This window comes from Rhinolophus sinicus, linkage group LG05 (genome assembly GCF_036562045.2).
Source record: "Rhinolophus sinicus isolate RSC01 linkage group LG05, ASM3656204v1, whole genome shotgun sequence".
Lineage (NCBI taxonomy): Eukaryota > Metazoa > Chordata > Mammalia > Chiroptera > Rhinolophidae > Rhinolophus > Rhinolophus sinicus.
Window position 1 is genome coordinate 43,142,149 of NC_133755.1, and position 24,974 is coordinate 43,167,122.

Here is a 24,974-nt window from a genome sequence, read left to right on the forward strand (position 1 = left end):
ACAAACAAAATACATGGAGGCCTTCTTGATCTAAGATCACTTTTAAGTGATATTCTGATACAAGTATCTTTACAAGTGAAGAAGGAAATAAACACATACTAGCATCTATGGCACTAGGTATGTTAGATAATCACAATTTTCTCATCAACTTTGGGAGGCATTATTTTATCATTTTTGCCCTTTAGGGATGTGGAAATTAGGCTCATAGAGATTACATAATCTGCTCAGGTTCATCTCAAAAGCCTGTGTGTGATATAGTATGTCTAGCCCAAATTTATCTGATTCTAAAGCCCACAATCTTTTCAATAATCAGTGTTTTCCCAAACTTCAGTTATTCGTGAATCATTTTCATATCTCTCCATCACTTGTACTGTTTAGTTAATACTGTTCTTTAGATTCACTTAAGCTAATGCTACATTAGCTTCATCTTGGGCAATAACATCTAAGGAAATCATGGGTTTCGTGTACTAGTTACATTATTTTTGTAATACAGTAAGGTCTACACATACTGATTTACTAAAAAATATTTTCCCTGGGCCATCTTGTCCACCACACTCTGGAAAACACACCGACGGTGAGCTAAAGACCGTCCTAATCTATTCCCTCTCTGAGCTGCACCTCCTTTGGAAGAAAGGCCATTCCTTCAGAACAACAGTTTCAGTTTCTAATATTTTCATAAAGACAGAGGATCGGACGCATCTTGGCTCTGAGACTCAAGGTAGAGGCCAGCGACCTCCTACTCCACACACTCCTCCTCCAATGCTTTCTGAGGAGTCTCACGTGTTGGGTGCAAAGCACAGGGAGATGCAGTCGCCAAAATTCTGAGACACACATCCACACTTTGTCTCAGTAAATGGGACGGGCAAGCTTTTGTACCACTTATCTTTCCTATCGCCATCCACTAAGGAACTAATATACAGTAATCACATCGTTGTAAGCATGTATTTTCTTAATTTGTGATACCTTATACTGTAGCTGCTGGATGTGTTATTAGAGGAAAAAACTTTTAAAAACTGCTTTTGTAGGTAATTTAGATGATTGCTGTGAGGATAAAATATTTCATATGTATGTTTATCAGTTAGGGTTTCTCCGATCTGAATTGTGTTATGATTCTTTGTCTAGTTTTCCATAGGAGTGTCTATCATATCCAAGCATCCACAGAAAGTGGTAGCTTTAGCCAATGGATGAAAGCCCATGACTAACGCTCCACTGCAAGACTGAATCATCGAGACATCTTAGCCTAAGAATATCACACATTTGATTCTTCTAATTCCCCATTCTGACTTCATACTGACCAAGCCACCTACTTTGTTTTATTTGACTTCCCATGTAGGATACTGGGAAAAAATCTGCTGGCCCTACCACAGAAATGTTCAGATTCCTGTGCCAGTTCTTCCTCTTTGTAAATTAACAAATTGGTATGATAAGTAGAATTATAAATACCTATTAAATGTAATTACCATATATTAGCCTAGGATAAAGGGATTTGCCCTTGGTGGACTGGTAAAAGTTGATTTCTGATCTGCACTAAATGATTGGCACCCAGTTGCCTTTTGGGAAACAGCTAACCAGTTGTTTCTCCAATCAGTACCATGGACCAGAACTGTGCTTTTTATAATTTGAAATTTTAATCTGTTTATTTTTATCAACTAATTTTTTAATTCTAGAGATTTTGAAGGCTGCAGTTTCTAGGTACTTGAAAAGTACATCATAATATTACTTGCAAAAAAAAAGTCTATTTTTTACTTTCATTTACTAACAGATTAAGAAAACTTTGAAAAACAATGTTAAATAATAAAGGTGATAGAGATTCTTTTTTCTGAAAATAAAATTTAATTCAATGATGAAATCTAGGGATTTGTTATTAAGATTAATTCGACTTGAGCATCTTGTTGTTAATTCTGCATGAACTATGGCACCTAAAAAAATGGTATTAAGAGTTTTACAGTATCAGTTTTCTATATTACTTTTAAAACATTTTTCCCAAATATGAAAGCAAAGCATGATCATTACAATAATTTAAACCTTACAGCTATTTAACCTAGAAAATGAAAACACTCCCTTATTTTATCCTTATACAGCTAGAGTATAATCTTTTGTTTTTTTGTTTTTTGGCATACACCGAGTGATTTTTCCCTTTGTTTAAAAGAATAGTCATATTCTGCAGTTTTCCAATTTGCTTTTTTCATGTAATCCAAGGTCAATTCCTATCTTTTTATTCTGAAGACCGTATGGTATCGATGAACTATGTTTTACTTAATAAGCTTCTACTGATGGACATTGGGTTGTTTCCAATTTGTATTTAATACAAACCAAGTGAAAACAGACATCTTATGTATGTTGTTGTACACTCTTATGATGAGTAGGGTGGATTCCTAGATCTGGTATTGCTGGGTCAAAGGGCATGAACAATCTAAATTTATAATGCCAAATGGCCTCCCAGACTGACTTCATTATAAAACTTCTTTCCCCAAACTATTTAAATATGCATATCATCTAAACTTTAACTCAGAGTTGAAAAAAAAAGGAGCGAAATCATTGTTGGCTTTATTAGCAACATGAGGCAACTTTTCATAGTTACCAAGTGTGTGAGTGTGTGTGTGTGTGTACTTCCTGTTCATGTCCTTTATGTTCTTTACCCATCACACTGAATCCAAAAAATTCTTTGTAGTTTGGCAATACTAATTATTTATCTGTTAAGAGTAAAACGTTTTTCCCATTAGCTGTTTATATTTTAATTCAATTTGTATCATTTTTAAACATTATTTTCAATTTTTATGTAGACAAAATTTTCAATTTCTTATTTTACTGTTTCTGGGTTTTGTGTCCTGCTTAATTAACATTATCTTTCAAATCTTAAGGTGGTATCCACATAATATCTTTTTCTTTAATATTTGTATGATTTTACTTTTTACAATTAATCCTCCTGGAATGTACCTGGTCTAAGGAGTGAAGTAGGTATTAAATACTCCCCTACGCCCCCATCCCCAGATAGCTAACCAATGATGTCAACACCACCATTCACCACTAATGTGATATATCCTCATGTAGCCTTATGTTTGTTTTGGGGCTGTTTTTCCACTGTCTGCCTATGTTACGTCCGTATCTGCATCACATGATTTTAATCATTGTAGTTTACTTTTACTTAAGAAAGGGGAGAAAATAAACTCATATTTGCTGTTTTTATGCCTCCCGGAAAGGATAAACAAAAAATGAATAAAAGTGGTGGGAGGCAGGTCTGTGAGTGATACAAAAATGTGTATATTTTTGATATTGTTTTAAATTGTGAACTATGTATATAGACTACATACTAAGAAATAAAAAATCACTATCTTTAGTATTTTAGAAATCAAAAGTGCCAGTCCCTCTTACTATTATTCTTTTTCAGAATTTTTCTGGCTAAACTCTGTTACTTTTAAATACCACAATACTGTGGTTTCAGACACAGTTATTTCATACGGCAGTCAGCAGCTGTGTTCACTCTCCCTGAATTCTCTCCCCAGTTCTCTTACCTAAAACCCTATATGCCTGACTGTCCTCACTTTAAAAGTACTTCAACACTCCCTTTGTTTACTACTTAGTACTTGCAACTCTATCCCCTGAAATTCTGATCTACAATTATTACATAATTCCTTTTTATCCCCTAAGGAATCTTAAAATCTGCTCAGTTACCCATATAAGAATTACCACAAAGACTTATCTTCAACACTGGAAATGACTTGCAATCTAATATCGGTCTTGAGACAATCCATCTATGGTCACAATATCCTGGCCCTTGGACCATTTAACCTCAAGGCTCACATGATTAAGGACACAACCAATTTAAACTTATCCTTTCCTCTCCTTGTTGCCAAATATAATTTCCTAAAGACATTATACAAATTAAAACTCCCTATCAACTCTCGGTTTCCCGTTACACTCATTAATGTGGGCTTTGCTGTTCTCAAGCCTCTTTCCAGGTGCCTCTCCCTGGAAAGAATCATTTCAGCTGGAAGGACTTAACTTCAAACACTGGGACATAATCTCTCCATTTACAAGAGGCGGAAGGAAAGCACTGTTTTAGGTCTTTGTCTCACCTTCATATCCAAAATAATGTCCAATTTTCTGCATTAACTAAGTTATAACCATGAAAAATATCTTTCCTGCTCAATTTGTGATGGTTCTGGTTTATGTCGAGAGCTGTGCTATTGAATACAGTAGCCACCAGACACATCTGGCTATTTAAATTTATCTAAAACCAAATAAAAATTCAGTTCCTTAATTACATTTCAGATCCTCAACACTCACATGACTAGTGGCTATCATACCGTGAATGGTGATGTAACTGGAGAATATTTCCATCCTTGTAGAAAGTTCCATAAAATAGTGCTTGTGCAGAGAACTAAAGCCTGGAGGCAGCATCAACAGTGACTCATGATTATAAGAGCTAGGAGAGTATCAAATATTATGAAAGCTGATTCAGCTAATGTGAATGGCTAAGTGTGTGTCCTGTCCTTCCCTCCTCCTCCTTCCTTCCATGTTTAACTTCCCTGAAACTGTGTATTTGTGTTGAGGGGGAAGACAGTTCCAAACAGGGTAGAACATTCATTATTTGGTCAGCGCTGTTCAAGTATCTAAAATAATGCCTTACCTAATTTTTTGTATAAATCATATGAACAAAATAAGCAAGACTTTTCTTAAGGTCAGTATCTTCTAAGTCTTATCCTTATCTGGGAGCAAGCCTGTGTTATTAGAACTCCTGGATATTCTCTCAGACCTGATCATTGCCACTACTAGGTTTTAGCTTTTAACCAAGTGCCACAACCCAATCGTGTAATCATGAAATGGCCATGAGCAGATCCTCATCCCTCCCACCACTGCCCATGTTGGCACTTCAGCCACACATAAAACCAGCTAACGATAACAGGTGGAAGGAACAACCTTGCAAATCCAAGATGCTCTAATCACTTACCAATAAGATGGTTTTTCTGAAGAGGAATTATCCCTGACAGCAGTTACCACTTCCTTCTTCTTGGATAATGAAACCTAAAGTAAGTTCACCTCTTTTGCCCTCCCTATAGTGGATGAAAACCTTTTCCACAGGAAGGAAGGGGAAGTGATTGCGAAGGAGCACAAGGGTACTCCCAGCGTGTGGTAATATTCTAGTTCTTGATCTGGGTGGTGGTTCCATGAGTATTTTACTTCCCATGCTCTGAAACAAAACTACAGAACTGGACAAGATCCTGGGCCATCCCTAAAGAATTAAGAAACACAGATCCTGGAGGTTCTGAGATAGGGGGACATCTGAAGGAAGACTACATGTCTTCCAAAGACTTATCAGCTAGCAAAAGTTACCCAATGGCAGGGAGCATTCTCTAACAGTTCTTAGGCATATCCTTGGAGAGACAATTATCAAAAAATTTGAATTTTCTTCCCCCTTCATAATTCACTGGTTTTGTTTTCTATTTCTCATGTATTCCTTTTCAAATTGCCCTTCTTCTTACTCACCTATTTTATGAGACTTACCTCCTAATTTACTCATATATGCACCTCTGCTTCACCCTGGCAAGCCCACTCAGCTTGTTCTCGGCCAGCTCCAAAGCACAGCTGGCACTACAGATCTCATCTCACCCTCAAGATTAGGGCTGGGGAAGCCCATCTAAGCCTGTCTCCCTAAGCAGAGCAGTTTTAGTTTTTGAAATTCTGCTGGGCAGGTGGAGGAGGACTTGGGCTTCTATGCACAAAAGTGATCAGCCCTACTCCACACTCCTTTATAGGCCAGCTGAAACTCTGGGCAAAACTATTCAATGGAAACCAGTAAGTTGGTGTTTTCTTAATAAAAATAAAAATGTTCCCAAGAATAATTAATATTTTTAAACATTCATTTTAAAAAAGAAAAAAAAGGATTGATTGTCTCTTTTTTTTCTCTCTCTCTCCCCTTTCTGAATGGGTAGGGGCTTAAAATAATTCAGTGGAATTTACTGCTCATCTTTTATACTTACTCAGCTTAACTAATGTTTCAGTAAATTTTTCACAGTTGATTGCAACTCGGCATAAGAGATGGATGAATTGATGGTAAGAAAAGAAGTAGTCTAGCAGCATACGATCATAAACGTCATCTTTGCCCTGAAGGTTAAAGATGATAAAATGGTTGCACTTAAATTGTATAAGTTAAAGAGCATATTTTGTGCAAATGTAATACGTTTAACTAAAAAGCTGATTAAATATTTAAATTCTATAAGAACCTAGTTTTAAATTCCAAGTTTCTAGTAATATTAAGATCTTAATTGTCACAAGTTTATTTTCAGTGTGCAAATGCTGTCAATTAAAATTACCCATTATTTCTATATACTTTAATAAAGTAAAATTACTGTAAGATTTTTAAATGTGACACTGTAGTTCTATAGACATATCATCAAGAATGAATTAAATTTGATTTTTGAAATAGATTCAAAATTCTTCAGTAATGCTTACTGTAATGTTAATTATTTTTAATACTTTATCTTATAAGAACTTAAGTATATTTAAGATCCAAAGACAGCGGGCAAGGGAGAGTGTGAATGAAGTGGGGTGAAGAAGGATAAAGGGGGAAAATTGTTTTAAAAAATGTTGAAACTGAAATAAATTATGCTGTGTCAATGTACCTTCTCTCTATAATTTAGAATTAGCATTAGTTTAGAATAAGCATTAGAGGAAAAAAATCAGACTACAATAATAATAAATCTATCAATTGTGACATAAGGCTTAGGTCAAAGGATTACAATTAAAGGGCAATAAAAGAGATCATTGATTATATGGCCAAATTTAAACAACATTAAGTACCTAACTTGACTTTTCAGGTTTAGATATATGACCCAGATATAATTTAGCCTAGTGATAAATACTAAAAGGCTTTCTATTAGGGTTATTTTTTGAGGGGGAAAAAAACTTACTACTTGTGCTTATTGTTGATTTTGCAAATATTCAACCAACATTTCAGAGCACTAAAAGGAAAAAGTCCAAATGAGTCTAATCTTTTTAGGATCCACAGAATAGTTATTTACATCTAATATATTCGTAACTGCCACTGGGAAAATTTCAAATTACTATGTACTACAGAAACATGGTTTTCCTGGCATCCCAACATACCTTACTGGTTTCCACCATTGTGGGCAAGAGGCACATATTGAGTTCAGGGCGCGGAGGCCGAATATTGCTTTTCCCTCCTATTAGCTTGATATTTTCTCGACAAGGGAAATAAGGTCCAAGAGACACTAAGACATTAAAAGTAAGTATACAATAAGAATAAATGGAAAAAATAAATCTCCATGCTTCAGTGTGCAGAAAGATTAAATGCCAACCATATTCAAGTATTGTGCTAGATGAATACATACTTGGTATATTACTGTGATGGTAAGTACAATGGTTGTGTTGTAGAAATGGAACCAGAGTATGAAGAAAGTCATGGGGACTCAAAAGCACAAGTTCCTTGAGGACATCTGAAAATAAAAACACAATTTGGGTATTAAAAAGTTGAACTATGTCTACCTTTTACTTTCAAACTCACAAACCCTGCTGGGATGACCAGTTGCAGTGTGGCAGCTGAAAAGGTTTGTGTCTAAAACTGTTTTAGCTCCTGACACTGGGAGTAACTTTGTCTGATGCTCAATCAAATCTGGATCAGCAGATCAGCAGAGTTACTAACCACAACAGGGTCATCAACATTTAGAAACCAAAGTTTAAAATTATCTGTATATTATTTATCCAAGAGAAGCATCATGGTGAAGTACACTGAGGGAAATATTTAATGCACATTATATGTCTTCATAAAACCAACCAAAGACAGCTTAGAAAGAAATCTAAGGTTCCAAGTTCTTCAGATCTGAGGGGTGATCCTTAATCTACCTTTAATGTTTCATGATGCCAGCTGGACTGATACTCATCCTCTAATCCCACAGGAGTAAAGCTCAGATGACAGGGTACCAGCAGAGTTTCTGGTGATCGGAGATTACTGCGTCCCTCCCCTCTGGCTGGAGAAGTGTAGGCCAGTAATTCCACAGAACATCAGTTGAATGTCTGCCAAGACTGACTGCTTATACATGTTATTTTGAGAAACTGTGAATAGTGATAAGTCTCTAAAGATGCCTTTTAAGGGGCTTCCATTGTAGTAAAAAAATCAATATAAATTTAAAATGGGGTATCCTTTAACATGCACAAATTATCATTTTATTATAAATGTGTAATCAATAAAAAGGCAGAATACTCAGGAGTCTAAGAATAGCTACTGTGTTTCCCCGAAAATAAGACCTAGCCAGACCATCAGCTCTAATGCGTCTTTTGGAGCAAAAATTAATGTAAGACCTAGTCATATCTTTACTATTTTACTATAAGACGGGCTCTTATGTAATATAATATAAGATGGGGTCTTATATTAATTTTGCTTCAAAAGACGCATTAGAGCTGATGGTCCGGCTAGGTCCTATTTTCGGGGGAACAGGGTCCTAAGAAGTATGTTTACGCAAAACAACTCAGTGAAATAGTATCACTACCTTTCACAATGTCAGTTTTACTTTGTAAACATATGCGTGATTCTACTTTGCTTATATAGGATCAGAAGATTTCAGAGCTGCAAGAGAGATAGAAATAACCTGAGGTCAAAGATCCCAGATATATGAAATGACTTGCCCATGATCAGACAGGTAATTATTGGCATGTCAGGGAATAAAACTTGATTTTCTTAGGACCTGCCGGCCAGTGTGAGTTAAACGTAAAAAGTACAAATGTCTTCCAAACCCTACAGAACACCATACATCACAAAAAATAACCCACAAAAATGTTCTTCCAGTAGGTTTTCACACAAGTATATTTTCTAAGTAACTTACCGATACAGGCATTTCTAAGTTCTGGAGGGCTATAGGAATTAAGAAGAGTTAACAGTTTATGGGCAAATTCAATTCGCTCCTGCCACTGGATTAATGCTTGTTTCACATCTGCAAATACAAAAGCATACAGAAATATGGCATTTGAGGTCAAACTTCCTCACAATTATTTTCTATTATAAACTACAGAATGCTAATACAAAGAAATTCAAATTAATTACATAAACATCTTGGGTGAAAGCTGTGACTTTTCATGAGGTGACTACTACTGTTAAACCTGCTCGATTTCTTAAAGCACATATTTTAGTGATGAATATATCCTATTTTCTAGGAATTTAAATAAAGTTCAGAGTTTACACTATCTTACAGGGACACAAAAGAGAGATATTTAATAGTTATTTCTCTTGAAACTAAAAATAATCTAATCTAAGCCATGAAGTTGCCAGCTTGGAGAACCTTCACAAAATACTCATGTTGTTACTGTGCTTGGAAACGTTTTCAAATCTCCTAAATCTTGACACTTATAGCATACGTTCCTATTTTTCAGGTAGGCATAAAGAAAATAAATGAGAGCATTCCAGCCCTTTATTGGGAGGTCATGAAAAGCATTTCTTCACCATTACCTCGCATTAGCCCCATCTTCTGTATATAAATTAGAGATAAAGTCTCCAAAGCATGCAGTTTAAAACATTTGTTTTGCTCTTTAATAGTTGAACAAAAATAAGAAATAGGAATGACCAAACCTTTTCTCTGAAGATATGGGCGTGTAGACTTCAACACTGAAAGGAATATTGACAGCAGTTCTACCAAGTCTCCAGTCACATGGCAAGCTGTGGCTTCATGATACATCATGTGCAGTGTGTTAAAAGACTATAAGTGATTTAAAAAAATGGAAACTTCATTTCATTTCTACTTTATTGAGCCACAAAATGGTAGTGATCATCCTCTATTTCAGACTCAGAATACATATATATATGCATATGAGCACAAAGCAAATGTATGAGGTCTGACAAGTTCACGAACTCATCCTAGAAAAAGTGCTACATGCCTCATTGCTGAATATCACTATGGTCACCTCGAAGTACTCCCCTTGGAAAGCTATGCACCGATGTCAGTGCCTAGCCCACCCTTCAAAGCAATTTTGGAACTCTTTTTCTGGAATGGCCATCAGAGCCGTTGTCATATTACCCTTGATGTCCTGAATGTGAATGTCATCAAAATGTCTTCCTTTTAATAGTTTCTTTATCTTTGGGTAAATAAAGAAGCCATTGAGGGCCAGATCAGGTGAGTAGGGAGGGTGTGTTCCAATAGTTACGTATTTGTCTACTGGCTAAAAATTCCCTCACAGATACTGCCATGTGAGTTGTCACTGTCGTGATCCAAGAGCCATGAATTGGCAAAAAGTTCAGGTCATTTATGTCTAACTTTTTCACGCTGCCTTTTCAGCACTTCCAAATAGTAAACTTGGTTAACTGTCCAGTTGGCACAAATTCATAATGAATAATCCCTCTGATATCAAAAAGGTTAGCAACATCATTATGATTCTTGATGTGAACTGACGGAACTTTTCTGGTTGTGGAAAATTGGCTGACTTCCACTGTCCACTTCGACACTTTGTTTCAGGGTCGTATTGGTACACGCATGTTTCATCACCAGTAATAACATGCCCCAAAACATCGTCTTGTCTCTCCAAAAGGTCGTGGCAAACTTTGACTCTCCTTTGCTTTTGTTCATAGGTGAGAGCTCCCTTCAGGACCATTTTTGCAAATACCTTTCTCATGCCAAGGTTTTCAACTGTTTCTCTATTGATGTTTACTTGGTCTGTTAGGCTTCTCACAGTCAGCCAACAATTTTGACACACAATTCGACAAATTTTTGCAACGTTTTCATCAGTTCTGCTCATTACTGGCTGCCCTGAACTCTCTTCATCAGTGACTCATTCTCTCCCTTCAGAAAAACGCTTAACCCATTTGTACACTGCCATTTTCTTCATAGCATTATGCCCATAAACTTGGACTAACATGTCCCTGATTTCAGTTCCACTCTTGCCAAGTTTAATAAGAAATTCAATGTTTGTTTGTTGCTCTAATTCAAGCTGACATTCTCGCGATGGCACACAAAAACATGCAACAACGATAACTACCACTCAGCAAGACACCACCACATGTTGACACAAACACAGCTATGAGACACTGATATACCAGGGTTATAAAACCTTACCGACCTTTTTGCACAGTGCTGCCAATGTAAGGGCATGGTGGTAAGTTTGTGAACTTAATTTTGTCAGACTTCATATTTGCTTTCTATCCAAAAGTCAAATTCTCTCATTTAGCTCTTTTTAAATACAAAACAGTCCTCACTCTTCAGGGCTCTGATATTCTGTGTATACATTTTAGTCTGAAGGAACAATTTGTTTAACTAGCTTTTTATTTTATTTTTTGGTTGTTTGCTCTAAGACTGCAAGTCTTAGAGATTGCAAAGGAGCAGGTAACAACAGGAAGACTGGGGAGAACAGGTAACTGCTTTAACTTTCCAGGGCTTGTGAAGAAAGACAATGGTAACATGGCTGTCAGCCATACTCAAAATAGTAGGTCTGAAAGAGGTAAAAAGGGCTCAAAAAGGTAGGCATTCCTTTAATCATACTGGCCTGTTAAATCTATTAACTCCTTTACCTACATTAGCTTAATTACACCCTTAGTTTTTTTTCCTATTTCATTTTTCACCAAAGCATCTTTCATCTAATCCTTTCAGATCAGTTCCCCAAGTCTATATACTATTCAGAATTCAAAGATCAAACTTTGTAGCCTAGAATCTGTGGTGCTACATTAATCTAAACAATGTACTTGTGCGGCATTTAACCTGTAAGAAAGAGAGAACATGTCTGTCTTTTCACTGTTGTATTCCCAGTGCGTCACACAATGCCTGGCACAGAGTGGACATTCAAACATCTATTGAATGAAAGAATGAAGTTCTCACTACTCTTCTACCTCACATACCTTTTGTTTTAGCCAGACAGAAATACTTGGCATTTCTCAAATAAAACAAATACTTTCTTGCTTCTGTGCAAGATTATTAAAGTCATTTATTTAAAAGCTCTCCCACTTATCACTGCAAGCCCAAATTCTTCAAAGTGTAGTTTCAAATGTTGTATTCCTATTCTATCATACCATTAACTGAAAAACCATCCTACCTCTTAATCACATGGTATTCTTGGCATGTACTCTTTCATCTTATCTCCATTAGTAGACTAAAGGGTACAATGCACCTCTGGAGCCTTAAAATCAGCTCACAGTTATGGATGTTCAAGAATTATGGGAAGAATGAATGGCTGATTTTAACCACCTCTAAGAGTCTCATTGGCTTCCTCTGATGATGCTAATCTCAGTTTCTGTAACGCTGTCAGACAAGCGAGCTCTTGAGAAATTTCATGTTCTTGATTAAATCACATGAATTTCTTCTGTTTCTATCCTTCCAAATGAAATGAATAAAACTAGTCTATTTCAAATGGTTGTTCTCAATACAAAATGAGGGGACAATCATGGGAAAAGAAAACAGTATCCTAAAAACTGTGACCTAATTATTCTTGGAATATAAATTAGCATTTAGTGAATCTGTATAATTAAAATCCAGATACCCTGTACAATAGTCTACAATAAACAAACTCCCCACAAAACAAGAAGTCTTGGTGAGAAAATTAAAATGGAATAAATCTATAGTGAAATACAGCAAAATACAGTCAAACACCGACCTCAGTCATCAGGATGAGCCCTCGATTAAACACAACCAGAAGTCTGTCTTCATCAGATTCTAACAGGATTCTGAAGGCACTAGAATACAGAAAGGCCAGTCTGAGAACTCCAAATCAGAACAAAACACTTAGGTGATTAAAAAAAAAAAAAGTAAACTGTCATTTAGGCTCTCCACTTTTCTACCTACAGAAGAGAGACCACTACATCTATTTCAATAAAAAACCCTCTAAGTATCTTAGAGAAAAGTTGTATTTATTAGTATCTAGTTACCTCTTAATTATCCAAATGGTGGAAGAGAGGGGTGATGGGAATATTTTAAGTTTCAGTATAAACAACGTTTATGGTTTTATCTTCTAAATTATGTAAGTTCTGGATAATAAAATACACTTGTATTACCAAAGCACTCATTAGCTGGTTATCGGGAAGAAAGATTAACACAAGGAGAAAATACATTAAAAACATGTTGGCTTTATAAGTAATTTATATAATAATCATCAAAAGTACTTGTATTACTCTTGTTAACAGAACTTATTTCATTGTTAGGTACTGAAAACTGACGTATACAGTATAAAACTGAAAATCCTTCCACTTTAATAAGATGTTTTCTTTCTTTTTTCAAAAAAGAATTAAGAAAGCTCCAAATCTTTTTTTGAAAATAAAGTAGTAAATCTTGTGAAAACAATGTATTCAAAATTGTCAAAATATTTTTAAAATTCCTTTAAAGAGTTCTGGCAAAATCATAGTTCATTTCATTTTGTGTACTAATAAAGATTCAAGTGGAAGTTTTCTGAAGATAATAATCTGAAATAATCTTATCTTGGGTTGAATAGCTTAAGATACTAGTGTCCAACAAACAAAAAAGAAAACAAACTCATAGACAAGGACAACAGAATGGTGGTTACCAGAGAGTAAGGGAGGTAGGGGGAGAATAAAAAGGATAAAGCAAGTCAAATACATGGTGAGGGAAGGAGACTAAGCACTCAATAGAGTATACAGATGTCATATTAGAAAGTTGTACACCTGAAATTTATTTAATGTTATTAACGAATGTTACCCCAATAAATTAAAAAATTTTAAAGATATTCTAGTGTTCAAGAAAGTACTGCCAAAAAATAAGTGACTAATAAAGGACATCATCTCCAAGTCTTACATGTAATATACAGAAGCATTTTAAGAAATTAACCTGGATTTTACTTCTATAGTTAAAGGGAATTATGTGTAATTTGTAGCAGTTCCTTTATAGCCATTCAAAAAACTTGTTGCTCTGAACAATTAATTGTATAGGTCATGTTTTGTTATTTTGCCTAATTCCTATAGTTAAAAAAAAAAAATTAGGTAGATCTGGGCTAAATAGAATGAAAATAATTTTAGCATTGAGACTCACCCATAGATGGAGAAAGCTATTTCTAGAGGCCTCTAGAATTGAACTGTTTAAGCATTAGTTTGGATGACTGCTATCGAAAAGAGGGGTCAAGTTTAAGCGGAAGATTTCACATTAAGGTTCCTTCCAACCCCAAGATTCTATGATTCTGATAAACCACAATCAAAAACCAAACAAAAACAAAACCTATTCAAAAGTAGCTCATTACATTTCAAAATATACATTCTTCCAACGTGACTAAATACATAAATGCTTCCCCAATAACCTTAAAGAATTGGTAAACTTTCAGTTATAATTTAAATTATTCCTCCTTAAGTGTCAAAAGTATGGTCCCCATCCCCTCATTTGGAAAAACAAAATAAACAAAAAAACAACAGAATATATATTTTTACCTTATTAAAGTAGTCCAGCAGGAGCGGCCATCTAAGCAACGTAAATAACAACTTATGGTTGTTTTCTTAAACTGTTTGATATCTTCTAATTCTTCTTCTCTCATATCTGGTCTCTGAGCTATAAACAGCTGCATCAGGTTAAATAGTTCTTCCACTGCCTAAAAAGGGAAATAAGCATTACGGTGATCTTTTAACCCTGTAACATTTCAGAATATTTGCTTCTCATTTCTGAATGTTATGCTCATTAGCCAGCTCTTAAAATTACACAAATAAGTTAGATTACACTGCCATTCAAGAATAGTTATAAAATTAGCAACAAATTCTACTTTAAAATTTTAATACGTAATTCACTAAAAGAATCTTAAAATAGAATTTCAGGAAGATTAAAAAATATAAATACAGTTCATTTTTCATCTTAATACTGTTTAAAGTACTAAGTTTTGTAACTTCAAATGTGCATCCAGAGACATGCTACAACAACCCTTTGCCCCGTTTTAATAAATGAGAAATCATTAAAGATTATACACCCCTCAATTAAACTTGAATTACGACTGTTTCTGAGAAAACCCTTTGTGCCGACATTTGGAATGATCTTTCTTGACTGATGGACGGTCACTTCAAGTTACCTGGCAAAAACTGATTTAATCACCATATTCATTAAAATCTCTAATAGATAAGTTCTACAATAAAAGATGTTACATTTCATTGATGTCAAGGGCAGGAAACAAAATTAAGTGGTAAATATTCTCATTCACCCAGCACTCTTCAAAGGTATATTTAACTATGGACATGTTTAGTAACTAAATCAAGTATTATTTATGTGAATGTGATAGAAACAAATCTACTGAATCTTAATAAATACTGTCCTGAGAGTCAGGAAGACTCATTCTTTTTCTTCTGTATTCTTACAGTCTTGGCTTTCAACCTTTGTTGGTGGTTAATACAATCATTTCCTTTATTACAGGCATTCTAACTTTCTTCACTGGAAATTAGGTTATATTCTTTCAGGGAGAAATTCTAAACAATTCACTACATTATGTCTAAAGGACAGTAAGGTCATTTTTTTCACAGGAAAAATAATACCAATACTTAAAATACCCTTATTGAACTCCTAAGTACATGTTGAATGTGTTCAAAAAGTTCCCACTCTTCCAACTCCCACCATCTATTTAGCAACAATTTCTCATACTAGCAGTTTGTGGCCTCTGGGTTGACAGTAGCTTTAAAAAGAATTCTGTATTCCCCTTCCACATCCCCCTTCCCAGATTTATAACTTCTTGGTATAATCTTCTATTTACAACAGAGAGTAAGGGATGACAGTGAAAAGAAATATCCAGGAATGACAGCCTTACATGGGGGGGGGGGATTTTTAATATGAAACCTACAAATAGTCTGCAGAAAAAAAGGATCTGATTTATACTGCATGTATTTGTATTCTGATAGACTCCTTAACCATTTCTTTCACTTAAATGTAGTGTAAGAAAAAAATACTTGGGAATACTACAGCAAAGATAAAATATTGTCTAGCTCATAGCTTAGCATAACATATAGATCTTGATAACAAATACCTAAATAGTAAATACTTCCCTAAAACTTTACCACAAAGCTGACTTTTTTCATTAGGTACGTATGAAAGACACATTTACAAAACCACAAATTAAAATTGTTAAGTTCCATTAAAGAGAAAATTTAAACATCAACCTAAGAAAAACTATACATAAACTTACAAATTTTATAACCATACAGCATTTTACACGTTTTAAAGAAAACAAATGCATGTTAAGTTTTTAAGAAAGAATGGTTAGACAATACTCTCATCTTTGTCACCACTTTCCCCAAGTGGAAAAACAGGTGTTTCCAATCAATTTGAGGATAAAGATGTAACAGTTATCAATTTTACTCACTCCAGGATATTGGCTGGCATGTGGTGTAAGATTCTTAAAGGCCCACTGGATGTTCTGGTGAGAAGCCAGCTGTCGTGTGAATGCAGGAGACTGCTCACAGCAGAGCCTCAGAATGCCGTAGTAGGCAGGTAGCATCCCACGGTTAAAAAGCACCACATCCTGATCATCATGGTCAGCAAGGATGTAATTGAAGGCAATGTTCTTGGTTACCACTGGGTTCTGAACAATAAGGCGGATATTCTCTGGACAGTCAGCACACACATTGTACCAAAATGAAAGCAAAGCCTGTTTATTGTGATTTGTAGCTATTGCTGGCTCAGAAAGTTTAGGCTGGAAAAGGTTCCACAAATCCATGAAATATGTGGAAAACATCAGCTTCTCAGTTTTGGAAATTAAACAATAAGTCATAAAGCTAAAATAGGGCACTAGCTTTGTAGTGCCATGAACAGCAGCATCAACATAAAGTTTGGCTCTTGAGAGCAAACCAAGGAGCACGTTGTAGACCTGATGCAGGACTACTGTTGTGTCTGGACTGAGTGGAAGGTCACGGGTTGGGATGTGCAAAGACCTTGTTGACCGGAACATCTGGCGGAATGAATTGCTTGGTATAAGGGACACCAGAAGATAAGCTGCAGCTATAAAATGTAAAACAAAACTGTCAGATAGATCCTTACAAGATATAAAATAGATTGAAGAGCAGTCATTAAACACAAAGCTACTCTTCCCTTTAAAAATTAAAATGAATAAAAATTAAGGGACATGAACATCTCTTTTAATATCTTTCTGATCTACCATTGGCCCCATAGAAAGATACCAAGGAATGATGAAAACAGACATTTTTCTATTCTGTGGAGACAACAATCACATTAGCAGAAACAGGTTTCACCTCTTTTTTCAGCTTTCCCAAGATGCAGCATTTTCCCACTTATTTTATCATTTCATTCTTCTCTGGAAACATGGTTTAACAGAAGAACACAGCATTTGAAGCCAGAAAACCAACATAAGGCTGTCTGACATGGTCAAATCATTTAATGTTTTGGGGTCTTAGTTTTCTTTCTTCTTCTTTACAAAATAATCATAAGTTATTTTGTAACAATTTACAGATAATGGTAAAATGCATTATGTTATAAAGATAGAATGAGATCTTCTATCTAAAAGTCCTTTTTAATATATAAAATTATATATATGCCAATTATAGAATATTAACTTTGGAAAATCTTTAAGTCTTCTAGGCTAACCTTGCATACAAAGAAAGAATCCCTCCTTAAACATATCTGAAAAATGTTACTAAACCTATGCTATAATTCTATTCTTAGAATTAATGACTCATTAGTTGAGTCCATCTGTAAAAGCAGCTACTATGAGCAAGGCATTGAGCTAAGTACTTTACAAACATTATCTCATTTAATCCTCATAATCATCCTGGAGGTAGGTGATATCATATCAGAATATTCGAATCTTGGAGAAGCAAAGACCAAGATCACATAAATAAGGTCAGATAAAGAGGTGGAGCCCAGATGATGATGACAATGACCAGGATAATGGTAAAACAGTAACAATCACAACAAGAATTGCTAACATTTATCGAACATTTATTATCCCCACTTTCACTCAGACTTAAAACAGTAAAACCACCCCTTATTACACAGCTAGTGGCACAACTGGAATTCAAACCCAGATCGTCAAGACTATGAGCTAATGCTCATAATAACATTCACTACAGAACTTCCTCAAGGCCTATAATTCCTTAGTTTAACTTTTTTCACTATCACTACTAATTCTCCCACTATTCTACCTATAATCTGGTAATTTCCATTGTACTTCCAAGGCAAATTAAGTCAGTGTTTCTAAAATTAATCTATTTTACAGATTTCAAATTAAACTTTATTTCTGCACAATACTTCATTTCTACATATTTTTTCACCTATATATTGTTCTAATAGTCTATTTTCAGTTAAGCTCAATTTAATGTTTCAAATATAAAAAGTTGGCATGTAGGTATCATCCTGATCAGTTTTTGTGTAAAACTGCAATTAATAAAAATCATTCGTTATTAAAAATAAACTATTCAGTTGAATTCAGAACAAAATCTACTTCCATTTCTATATGGCAACTGCTAACTATTTTAAGACACCAATTATGTCTCAAGTTTTTTTCTTTATCTAGTCATTCCTTAAAATTATTTTGTAGTATTTAAAAGTATTTGTCTTTAGTTTTTCTTCTATACATGTTACTCTAATTCTTATTCTAAGTTATATTAATTCTATTTAAGTATTTGCGCCTTTTTTTCCAAGTTACATGGTATCAAAAACACTTTTTGATATTACTATAGTCTTCGCTATTATAATCTTAAAACGATGTATTATAACAATTTATTTCCTAACTGAATATCCAGCTTTTAGTTTTTCACAACTATAAGTAATGCTGTTGGATACCCATATTTTGGATGACTTCCTTATACTGGAATCCCTGAAATAGTACTACTGAGCTAAAACAGGCAGAAACTGGCAAGGATCTTGGTACATATTACTAAATTGCCTTTAGTAATATTGCCTTTCATAATGGTAACATTAACTTACAATGTCACTGCAATGTATGAGAATGCCATTTCCTGAGCACTGTCATGAATATGAGGTATTAACAACTAGCTACAAAACTCTTTTTTGGTTCAGGTTTTTAAATTCTTTTATGTTCAGAAGTCAGGACCGGAATGCCAACCAGCAAAGTTAGAGTGCCCTTTGCATCACATCGTATCAAGGGTACATGCACCAACATGACTTTTCAGGTATGATGTTAACCTTAACCACCTGGCAGAGTTAATGTTTGTCAAGATTCTTCAGTTAAAGTTATTTCCCCCAACCCCCCACACTCTACTCTTTGAAAGTAAGTCACTAAGCTCACACAAAAGGTGTGGGGAACTACATTCTACCTCCCTAGGGAGACAATGTACATCAATTTTTTGACCTTCTTCTGTACGGGAGAGTCTTCTCCATTTATTTATTCAATCATTTATTTATATTAGTATGGACTTGTGAATTATTTATATTATACTTTGGGTTGCAATCTAGTGCTATGTTATTTATTTTTTTACTCAAACTGTTCCAGCTTTGGACATTGGGAGCTCTTTCAGATTGGGTCTATGTCCCTTTGACATACCTGATAGCATTTTGGTTTTTGAGTACTTTTACTTTCTGGTTTTACAAGATGCTCCAGGCTCATCTTGTATATTAGCTGCCCCAAACCTAGAATCAGCCATTTCTCCAAGGAGCTGTGATTCTTTTTACTGGAGAATGGTGTTTAGAAAGACATCTGGGTATATTTGATGTCACTGATTCTATGCCCTCTCAGTAGACAGCTACCAAATACGATTTTGATGATTAAATTTTGATGATTAAAGAAACTAAAAGTATTAACTACTTAATTTTTATTTCTTTGAATACTATCAAAAGAGAACATATTCTATGTTTACAAGCCATTTTCTATTCTGTGAAATATCTGTATTTTGTATTTGTCCATTTGTCTTCCAAGATCTTTGTTTATTCTCTTCCGGCCTATATAATAAAGATGTTTATCATTTAATTCCCATAATTTCAGTAAATATTTTCCCTCAGCTTGTTTTACTGCTATAGGTTTCCAAATATTAATACAACTTTGGCCTTTAAGACCAGTATCTCTAAGAGCCTTTGCATTATACAATCGTGGGCATATTGTTGTCACTGTAAGAACAAAACAAAAAACAAAACCTGGAACAACAACAAATAGTTTGTTGAGTATTTGACTTACAAGTCCTGACTCTAGGATAATTGTGAGCCAAAAGAAACCGCTCGACCCAGTTTTCCATATTCTGTAGGACCCAGCTGTGTGCCAGTTTATTTCGTGGTGTCTGCACTGCCAACCAATCCAGACACTGAGAAGGATTGTATTCAATTACCTACAAATAAAACGATAAGAACAGAATATAAAGCCAACTGAATGAGCAGTTACTTTTTTACTTACTTTTGGTATATACCATTAAACACTTAAAGCCAAAATAGTTTTTGGAAAACCAGAACCTAACAAAGTTTCAACTGTGTTTTTTCCCATTTTTAAAAGACTTACTTTTTTCCCTAATCAACAGGAAATGTTCAGGATAATTTGTCATTAATTTACAAAATAAAATAAAAATAACTAAGGACCCTAACGTAAGACCAATAAGAGAAGCCAATGACTTTTAGGTCTTGTTAAGTTTGTAAATTTATTCATAAGTGCTTTTAATTCTCTCTTGTTTCTCATCTTTATGTTTCTTATTGTTTGTTCAATCTGTTACTACATAAATGAGAATGAAAACTAGCTCACCACATTGCTGGGAGATTGTTTTTTGTCATGGGAAAATAGAATTTCAGGAATCTAGAGTAAGGCTTCGAAAACTATGGCTTGCAGGTCAAATTCTGTGATTTGCCTGATTTTGCGAAGTTTTTATTGGAATACAACCATATCCACTCATTTATGTATTGTCCATGGCTGGTTTTATGCTACAACAGCACCTGAGTGGTTCCAACTGCGACAATATAACCCACAAAGCCTAAAATATTTACTATCTGGCTGGTTAAAGTTTGCTACCGCTGGTCTGGAAAGCAGGCTTTTCCAACACTCACTAAGGAAAACTTTTGTGACTTCAGTAGTAACTCTGGAAGAAAGGAAGTGGTTGGTACTTCCTCTACCATTTTGTCAAATGGGCTTCCATAACTTTATCTTTTTTTGAGGTTAGGGGAGTCAGAACCTCAGATTAGCTGAAGGCTATTTGTGACTCTAGGAGAAAAGTCTTAAACATCTGGGAGACTAGCTAAGAACACTTTTTACCCTCAGACCTTCTGACTAAAGTGTCCCTTCTTTCCTGTAACTTACTAAATCTATTTTGGGTTACCTAAGTTGGAAGAAACTGGCACTTAAAATGGTAGTGATTGTATTAGACAAATAAAATCCTCAGAAAAATAAATACTGAAACATATGCTGCAAGACTTACCTCCCATATCCTCTGCAGAATGTAAGATGCAAAGGGAGGCATTCCTGGAGGTCCACCAGCAAACTCCATTAGCATAGTCAACAATTTAAAGAAAGGATTGGCTGCCTGTAAAAGACATGCAAGACTTTGCATTTAGATCTATTGAACCCATCTCTTTCAGCAGAAAAGAAACACATGTAACTTTTGTTATATATCACATTTAAATCTGCTATATTAGGTTTACAGTGCTCAGTACTCCCGCATATGAACTTGAACTATAATAAAGCAGCAGGATCAGATAGGAATACAAAGTCAACTGCATGGAAACCACATGTAACAGAAGACATGTATTTCTCTGGATGTCATGTCAATTTGGGGAAAAAGAAAAAAATCAAAACTGTTGTTTATGAAACAACCATGTTTATAGAAAATTTTAGATTAAAAGTTTCCTGTAGACACCTTTGATCTCGAAGATATAATTTGTATTAATATGTATATATTTTTTCCAAGTCAAGTTGTTGTGCTTTTTAATCTTAGTCGTGGAGGGTGCCATTCAGTTTCAAGTTGTTGTCCTTTCAGTCTTAGTTGTGGAGGGCACAGCTCAGCTCCAGGTCCAGTTGCCGTTGCTAGTTGCAGGGGGCGCAGCCCACCATCCGTTGCAGGAGTCCAACCGGCAACCTTGTGGTTGAGAGGACACACTCCAACCAACTGAGCCATCTGGGAGCTCAGCAGCAGCTCAGCTCAAGGTGCCTTGTTCAATCTTAGTTGCAGGGGGCGTTGCCAACCATCCCTTGCGGGAGTCGAGGAATTGAACTGGCAACCTTGTGGTTGAGAGCCTGCGCTCCAATGAACAACTGAGCCATCCTGGAGGTAGCTCAGCTCAAGGTGCCATGTTCAATCTTAGTTGCAGGGGGCGGAGCCCACCATTCCTTGCGGGACTCAAGGAGTTGAACCGGCAACCTTGTGGTTGAGAGCCCACTGGCCCACGTGGGAATCGAACTGGCAGCCTTCGGAGTTAGGAGCATGGAGCTCTAACTGCCTGAGCCACCGAGCCGGCCCTGTATTAATGTTTGACATGCATTATCAAAGTAGCTGTAAATTTCCATTTTACAAAAATATTTTTGTACACTATTGTGTTCCATTTTCGTATACTTCCCGTCTATGCAGTGTTTTGGTTAGTATACTTTTTCTTGGGCACAATTATGATATAAACTTAAAACGAAACAACTTCAAAGCTTAGTATCTAGGTTTCACTGACATGCTGAACTTACACGTAAATTTATATTTTATTGAGAAAATTACATTTGTGATAAAACATGAAGAGCTAACTCAGTTTATTCAAACTACATACTTAAAAACAGGCTATCATGTTACAGGGGCACCACAATAACATTTTTTTCGAGGACAATTACAAAGCTTCATTTGAAGGCACTGTCATCAATACTGCTGGTAGTTCTAAAAACATGAATTAATAAACGTCTACATACCTCAGGAGTCAATTTTGCTATTGATGTGAAAAGCATGGATACGATCTAAAACAGAAAGGAGAATTTCAGAATATTTTTTTCAAAATTAACGAAAAAATTTTTAAGACTGTTTCTCAGCACTTACATGTTCTGCAAGTCGATTATTGTATCGACATAGGCTGAAAATCAGATTACAAGTTTGTCTTATATTGATGCCATCACGAATATGTTGAAACAAGAAGGGAAATCCCTGTTAAAAGCAAAAGTTGCTTATTTAAGAACTGTCATTTTTGTGATTATCAAATTATCTAATTCAGAGAAGGTATTACCTTTCCTCCTGTCAATGCTGCCATGTCAGTCTGAGATAATGTCAAATGCCTGAAAGAGAACATTAGTGGAAGTAAGTTTTTCTTCCCTCTGTACTACTTTATAGCTATTTGTATCATGATAGACTCATCAAAATTGTCCATTCAATTACCGCTATACCAAGTCATCATCATAAAATAAACTTTGAACTTTCTGCTAGTTAGACTTGCTTGCTAAACATATTTTTGACAATCTCCCAAGATTCCAGGATTGGCATATGGAAGCTCAAGTCTACTTTAGTTCCATCTAATTAATTCAATATTTTGTTCTAACACTAGGATAGTTTTAATTTGGAAAGCTTTTTTGACATGCGAACCTTAAATGCAAAATGAAATTAACAAGAAATACTTGAAGAGTTTCGCTTCCCAGTTTAAAATCACTGTACATTTCTTTTCAAACTCATTACAGAAAATTTTAGTACAAAAATAGAAAGAATAGTGTAAGTATCCCATCATTCAGCTTCAAATTACCAATTTGTGGCCAGTCTTGTTTCTGTTGTACTTCCTACTCACTCAATATGGACTATTCTGAAGCAATTGCAGATATTTTATCATTTAATCCATAAATCTCTAACATATTTCAAAAACATAACTACACTACCATTATTCACATCTAAAATATATCAACCATTCCTTACTATCATACAAATCCAGTGTACAATTTCCTCAAGTTTCTAAAGCAATTTTTTTACTTAATTTGTTTAAATCAGGATTCAAATAAAGTCCTCTGTTGCAATTGGCTGAAATGTCTTTTAAAGCTCTTTTAGACTACTGGTTTCCCATCCGATTTTGTTTTCATCTTGCAACTTATCTGTTGAAGAAAGCAGGTGGTTTGTCCTATAGAATTTCCGTTTCCATTTTGCTGATTGTACCCTTGCAGTGCTGTTTTAACATGTTCCTCTGTCCCCGTATTTCCTACAAACTGGTATTTAGGTCTAAAGACTTGATCAAATCCAAGTTTGACTTTTTAATCAAGAATACTTTATAGGTGGTGGTAAGGATTTCATTAGGAGGCACACAATGAAAACTTGTCTTTTTTTGTAACGTTTTCAGCCAATGATGATCATTTCCTAGATACATTATTTCATTTGGGGGTGCAAAATATTGATATTCTAATTCAAGATTACTTGCTCGTTTATCAGCTCAAATACCCTTCATGACAAACTTCCTCTCACTTACCATTTGGTTGCCACGTGGTATAACTCTTGCAGATAAAGATAAATGCTTAACATTGTTCCTCTATTAATAGGTTTCCAAAATTATGACTTGGTTATCTAATATACTCCAAAGATTGTCAATAAGTTTTTAAAACTTGTTTTTAGGTATCATTATGAACTCATGGATTTAATCATCAGTCATGTGTTTTAGTCCATTTATAGCTATTACCATTATTATTGATGCTCAGGTTGCCCAATCTGTGACCAGTAGAAACTTCAAGTTGGCTCCTGAGGTCTTTTAACATGACCTCAGTAGGCTCTGATAGCCTCTGCTTTACAGAATGACAAAACATTCCCAACTTCCCATTCATTTCTTGACCTGGAATTGGCCATATTTCCAAGGACCCTTGATTTTTTTCAGTGGGAAATGGTATCTAGAGACTATAACCTAGATGCCAGAGGTACTCATTGATTCTGAGTTGGACAGGATTTCTAGGCCTTTTCAGAAAAAGAAAGTCATGTAATATATTTTTGTTTGCTCAAGATAAAAATACAACATGAATTCTACTGATATTTCCAAATTCAGTTTTAAAGACACTATATAAAAACCCTGCTATCTTATATTTGTCTTTTTTTCTTTTGCTGAAAATCTTGGTTTCTAATAACATTATCTTATTTGTTTTATTCTATAATATAAAGAGTTTCAGGATAATAATTCCAATTATACTACCACCAATAATTA

General features: G+C 35.0%; 1 protein-coding gene across 7 annotated transcripts in view; it reads right to left on the reverse strand.

Moving 5' to 3' along the window:
• Positions 1 to 24,974, reverse strand: part of USP34 (ubiquitin specific peptidase 34) — a 205,557-nt gene that overhangs the window by 7,094 nt on the left and 173,489 nt on the right. For 5 of the 7 annotated variants that reach the window (XM_019717506.2, XM_074332027.1, XM_074332028.1 and 2 more), the window contains 13 exons: positions 23,040 to 23,088; positions 22,856 to 22,960; positions 22,732 to 22,776; positions 21,266 to 21,370; positions 20,047 to 20,194; positions 16,264 to 16,898; positions 14,360 to 14,517; positions 12,586 to 12,664; positions 9,581 to 9,707; positions 8,841 to 8,948; positions 7,353 to 7,457; positions 7,108 to 7,232; positions 5,982 to 6,105 (listed from right to left, as the gene is read on the reverse strand). In XM_019717506.2, the coding sequence (XP_019573065.2) occupies positions 5,982 to 6,105; positions 7,108 to 7,232; positions 7,353 to 7,457; positions 8,841 to 8,948; positions 9,581 to 9,707; positions 12,586 to 12,664; positions 14,360 to 14,517; positions 16,264 to 16,898; positions 20,047 to 20,194; positions 21,266 to 21,370; positions 22,732 to 22,776; positions 22,856 to 22,960; positions 23,040 to 23,088 (1,913 nt within the window). The remainder of the gene's footprint in view (positions 1 to 5,981; positions 6,106 to 7,107; positions 7,233 to 7,352; positions 7,458 to 8,840; positions 8,949 to 9,580; positions 9,708 to 12,585; positions 12,665 to 14,359; positions 14,518 to 16,263; positions 16,899 to 20,046; positions 20,195 to 21,265; positions 21,371 to 22,731; positions 22,777 to 22,855; positions 22,961 to 23,039; positions 23,089 to 24,974) is intronic. The other 2 variants (XM_074332029.1, XM_074332030.1) reach the window with 2 other exon arrangements.